This window comes from Opisthorchis viverrini (genome assembly GCF_000715545.1).
Source record: "Opisthorchis viverrini unplaced genomic scaffold opera_v5_34, whole genome shotgun sequence".
NCBI classification, from domain to species: Eukaryota; Metazoa; Platyhelminthes; class Trematoda; order Opisthorchiida; family Opisthorchiidae; genus Opisthorchis; species Opisthorchis viverrini.
This window is the reverse complement of record NW_008751690.1, coordinates 1762703-1768702: the sequence shown is the minus strand read 5'-3', so window position 1 is coordinate 1768702 and position 6000 is coordinate 1762703. Positions and strand designations below refer to the sequence as shown.

General features: G+C 43.2%; 2 protein-coding genes across 2 annotated transcripts in view; one reads left to right on the top strand and one right to left on the bottom strand.

Moving 5' to 3' along the window:
• T265_02691 (hypothetical protein) overlaps positions 1–6000 on the top strand; it is a gene marked incomplete at both ends in the record, with an annotated part of 44590 nt that overhangs the window by 10451 nt on the left and 28139 nt on the right. The window lies entirely within an intron of this gene.
• The window catches only part of T265_02692 (hypothetical protein), a gene marked incomplete at both ends in the record, with an annotated part of 43989 nt that overhangs the window by 16045 nt on the left and 21944 nt on the right, over positions 1–6000 (bottom strand). The window contains one exon of the mRNA XM_009166994.1: positions 601–718. Coding sequence (XP_009165258.1) covers positions 601–718 — 118 coding nt within the window. The remainder of the gene's footprint in view (positions 1–600; positions 719–6000) is intronic.

The window sequence follows — 6000 nt, the reverse complement described above, 5'->3', positions numbered from 1 at the left end:
GTATGTTTCATTTGGAACTCCCTACCTCCCAATGTTGTACATTCGCCGAGTTTAACCATTTTCAAGAACAATTTAGATGCATATCTTATATCCAAACCGAATCTGGAACTGTTTAACTCCATGTGATACTCAGCAAACATTACGCATATTTTTGCGTCCCTTTGTATATATACGTTCGCCCTACGGTCGTTGTAAACTTAACTGCTTTTTAGACCATTAAACCTTGAATTACTTTGAATTGAATTGCGGAAAATCACACCCCTCAATGGTGTTGCGTCTCCTTCTTAAAAATCGTTGGAGGTGATACTGATGAAGGGTTTGGCTGCATGCAAATACTCTATAATGAAAAAAATGCAATTTTTATAACTCTAAGTACAACTGAGACCTCCGCACAGCTCTATGACTACTGTCAACATCTCATGATATAGAATGTCTCAATGTGACAGTAAAAACTAAAGACGATATCTCAGCTAGTGGTTCTGGGAGGTAAGGCCTAGGAATTAAAAGAATCAGTGAACAAGATGGAGATAAAGGAAGGCGACTGATATAGTGTTAAGATAGGAAATCGAACAAAGTCTACGAGGTGGTGTTGCCACATACCTTTGGCACGTTGAAGAATGAGTTGTTCTAGTTCCTCATCTTCCTTCTTGTATTTGGCCTCCGCCCGTGGAGATGGATCAAATGCGACCAAAACAATGCTCATGTTATCAGAGCTACCCTGATCGGTTGGAATGCACGAAGAACACAAGGGAAGGTTAGTCACTAATTAACAACGAAAGCACAAATTGTGGGGGTACAAAACACAATCGGTGACCAACCTACTAAAGTTGGAAAACTGTAAACAGAAAGAAGATCACGGTAAGTGAAAATGGGATACCAAAACATGAGATATCCTTTTCAGGGACCAAGAGTTAGGGAAGACAAATGTAACACCAAAATGGATCGCTCAAATTCACAAAAGAACGACGCAAATCAGGTTCCGTTTCATGAAGGGTAGCAACTGTGAGGTCGTTTACACAGCTGCCTTCTATTGGCAACTACCTCAATTGACCGATCAAAGACTTCGAGTATGGATGCTGTAGACGGAGACACTCTTAAAGCTATGCAGTACAACATGACTTTCAGTTATCTGGACGCAGAGAAACATGCTGATAAGAGTATGTGAGAAAATCATCCAATGAGAACTCTCATCCGTTTGCAGCTTGTTTCTAACTAAAGAAAAAGCGGTATTGGAAACTGAACAGGGCAGCCGCACCATAAAAAAAAGTGGAAAAAAAAGTCAAGGCACCACTAAACGAAGGAGCGGGGATTCGTTAATGACCAGGGCAACTTCTAGAGAGGAAGATGACCGTGTACGGTGAACCCATACTCTTTTCGGCATCGATCAATCGATAACATGTCATGTTGTACCGCTGAAGTACGCAACAAACTGTGGACGCCAAAACTTTAAAAGGAAGTTGTAGTGTACCGCGAACCACGGTCTAACATCTGTTTCAGTCCGAAATTGTTCCACTGAGCAGGATAAAGAGCTTCTTTCAACCCACACTGATTAGAACTAACATTCCCTTGTTGGCCTCACTTAGCGGGCTGCATTTACAATGCCAATAACACGTAGGCAGGCAATATAAACGTCAGCATCTTCGAAACTTATTTCTTTCTGGTAGAGTGACGAACATGGACACCACTCATGCCTTCAAACGAACCATGAGACATAAATGTGTGTTTGGGTATTGATGTATGCCCGTCCGGCTCTCGCTCTGACACACTGAAATGCGCAATCAACCGAACATTTTTCTTTCACACACGCACACACGCTGAAGTGCGCTACCGGATCAGTCAAGATCATGTAGCAGGACCAGCCAGTACAGAAAAAGCGGCAGCAGCAACAGCAGGAAAATCAGTAAATATTCAGGGTTATTACAGCCTAGCTCTAAATTACAGACGTTACGGTCCAAACTTCTTTAGCTTAGCTGAAGGTGCAGACAAATAGGGTTCAAAAGACCACACCATTCTAACGAAGATTCAACATTTACGGATATGGCAGGCGAAAGCACGAAGAAACCGGGGTTCAGCATTCCAGTTTCATAAGGAACCAGCATTAAAGACGGTATATGTTGCTGGCTAATTTTCACGGAAAACCAATTCCGTAGGTTGGAGAAAACCCCAGCAACGGAGTTTGGTTTAGTATGCTGCAACGCGTTTGGAACTTGACTACCAGAGAATGCGCGGAGTCGCTCCCAAATTTCGGACATGAACATAAGGTGATAGAGCCTCGCTACAGCAACTTGGTGGACTGCTTTCCCAGGACTGATCAGTCCACCTGAAAATGCTTTACTTTCAAGGAGTACCACAAATAGGGAACCAAAACATCCGCCATATAGCCTTCATTCCGCTCGCTGAATGAGGAGGAATGGATTAATGTGAAACAAGGTTATTTGCCAGCAGCTTAGGTTATTTGTTGAACCTGTGTTATGACGCAGATGAGTCGAACGACTACGTATGTCATCGTTTGGTCTGGCAGCTAGTTTGTAACAAGGTAGACTCCAAGAAACAGTGGGATGGGGACTCAACTGTCAAGAAAAAAATGGCTCTGGCAGAAACGCCTAGTTCCAGAACCGCACGAGGTCAGTTGGTGGTTTTTCCACCTGTACAAAATGCCCCAACAGTCTTCAACAACGCAGTAGTGTTCCCCAAATACTGACGATACATTCATCTAATGGCCGTGACTACGTTTTGTTCGGCGTGATCTTCCAGCGGTGTCATTTTATTCTGGCTTCGTTTCGGGTCCAAGTCAGAAGTATTCCGAAGTGAGAGGCGATATGACCGCCTCCATGATGGTGAAGGGATACTGTAATGAAATTTAATCGACTTCAATCAAATTCATTAGCGGATACATAGAACGATCTCAGTATTGACATAACTTCAATTATCTTGAAGTAGACCATTAAATTGATGGGAAGATCGTGTCTTGTGTTGGGCGAATAAAGAGTGAATGTGAATGTCTCCAACAGAGCAGTTCAAGGCTCTTGTGCCTGGGTCAGGACAACCTGCTCAGAAGCAGCGGATATTTGTAAGGTGTTTCCGGTAAAGTTCGATGCACCTGTCAAAGGTAACGAGTCACAGAACGCAGGTGTCGCAATAGTTGACTGGATTAGCCAAAAACTGCAATACCTAAGAGGACTTGGCGACCAACGTCGTGTGCTGAAATTGTAGTCAGTCTGAAATCATGTAGACAAAACTGGAAGGTGTGGTACAGTGATTGACGTTACCATTGTACAGCCAATATCTAGATGTATTTCAACGACAGTCAGATATTACTTTTACCCACATGAAAGCAACTTTAAAACTTCGATCGCACCATAGATCCATATCTGCATGGTTGCCTTACAAGTAGACAACCTGAGAGATAAGTAAAGCTACACACATATAAACCCCTTGCAGTTATAGGAGAAAGTATGCACACCGCCCAACACTACAGAAAGCTCGCGATGCCTCGTGACAAACATCTTTTATCCGATGAGCATCGGGACACGTTTACTTTATGTGGTTCATTCTGAGTCCAGGGTTGTTAAGCACGTGTCTCAACATCCTAACGTGTTATCCGCTAGACAGATAAGCTACAACTGTACCGTGACAACGTTGTTTCAAAGCCGGATTCTAACCACACCCATAGTTTGTGACTAACAGGAAAGAACCAATCAGCAGTGTAGAACGAGTGTGTTCTCATTTTGATCTGCTTCTAGAACCTGAACAGGCCGATCACAAAGCCCACAGGCATGTGAAGTCGACCGGTTGCACAATACCAGGGCTCTAAGGACTTTAGAAAAAGACTGTCACACTATCTACAACACAGAGCGATTGGTTCACGTATTGGAGCCAATTATTTAGAAAACTGACAAATGTGTTACAAAAGATTCACTAGACTTAGATGTATAACTGGAAACGATAAATATCACAGACAAGTATATGTACTCACTCTATGTTTACCAATGTAGCCCTTTACGAAATCACCGATTTCCCGTGCGACTTGAATGTTTAACTAGCCACTCTAGTAGAGGCTCTAAAAGACTCGGTTCTGCTGTGCACTGAACACGGTAGCTTTATGTTCCAGAACTCACCCAAATGGCAATGAGTAGTTCACTAGGCTCAATTTTAGCAAACGTTTTTATGGTTACGATATAGATACAAATAAGTGACCAAAGCCAGGATAGTATAAGGGCCCTGTCGATGACAAACTAATCATCTCCCAGGATAGGGCACTAGCCATGAAGTTCGTCCAATGCCTCAACAAAACTTAACCGAATCTTACAGCAACTAGAGAAGAAGAAACTGATGACACTCTTCGGTATCTAGACCTAGGCGTGATAAAGACGTAAGAGTTTACAGGTGTAGTCATTTCTCAATTTTTATCTCATAAGTAGGCCGGATCTTCACACCACATGTGACTGAAGCTGGGTCAGTAATACTCACAAATACTCTGGAACGAAATGAATATCCAAGACAGGCCACTAAACGACACAGTGAAGTGAGATCGAAACCTAACTGTGACAGTGTAACGAAAAAAGTGCTTTCACAGAGGGTAAATCAAATACTCTTTGGCGCTACGTCAGTACGTACAGGCCCGGGTCCCGAAACTGACTGGAAGATCCACACTGCTAAATCCCACCCACAGCTAACTTCAAGGAAAGCTATCTAGGCAGGACCGATGGGTGTGGCAAAGCCCGAAAAAAGGAGTCCAGAACCTGGTAACAAACCGAAAGTCGGAAGCTTGGTGGCAAGCTACTATAGTCAGGAAATGATAAACACCTTCTGAACAAAGTCGACATGATGTCAGCGCTCACCATTTTGTTCAACCATCATAGCTCGAATTCGCTCGGGTCGCTACAGGTTATGACGTTCACCACGTCCAAGAGAAAGTCCCTGTATCCTTTAGGTTGTCTTCGACATGTGTGTATTTTCACTTTGTCACCGATTACCCTGCAACCACGTGACTAAACTCTTCTGTAAAGACTACGAAAATTTCGTTTCCACGTTGTCAGTAATTTGGTACCGGCGAGCCAGTACGAAATGCACAAACCTACCAGCTTCCATCTTTCGAATGTTTTACTTAATTTGCCGAAGGGATATGATTGTCCACGGGCTGTCTAAAATACCACAATTGTCGGCGTCTTACCAGGGGAAATTGAGCCCTCTTAAACGAAGGTTGCGGGCGCACGAAGGATCATGGATCCACAGTGCCTTAAAGAACTTTAAATTAACTGATTACAGCAATGGTCGTGGAACCGTATCGGGTGCAGATTCACCAGAACCGGTAAACGAGACGTCCTAACAGTCATTCTTGGAGTTAGGGAATCCGTATTCCAGTGAATAAACTGCAGCACAGAGAGCTAAAGCTATATCTGCCCGAATCTCGTCAAGCAACAATCATAATCATTAAAAGTAACCTGACCTCAGACCTTGTATGGCAGCATTACGACCTCAAAGTGTCGACCGTTGTAAAGGTTTACGACGCTGGATGACCCAAAACATGGATAATAAATCCGCATTCCGGTAGATCTGACAATCGACAAATGTGGTTATAATGGAGCAGCATCAAAGTCAACTGTGACGAACACATTTCTCGCTTACCGCTCTCAACTAAAACGTCGTATCGTCTACACTACGGCAAAATGACACGCTCCACTTGTGCAAAGCGGTGCTCAGAACATAACATCCCTAAACATTATGGACTATAGAAAGTGCGCTAAGAGTTGCTTGATAGTAAATGAATTGATCGTAAACTCAGTCTCCCCAACCATACTGCATGTAATGGATATTCATCGAAGCTGTTCACACTAGGCCCACTTAGGTAAGTCTGTCAAAACATGATTAAAACGTGGAACATGCCAGTTGGTGTTGTGAAGGCGAATTCTGTCCATGGCTAACATTATCCGCACTATAGTTCGAATTGAACTTTTCGTCAACTCGTGGTCATTGTGGATAGAAAACACGTGGCTTATC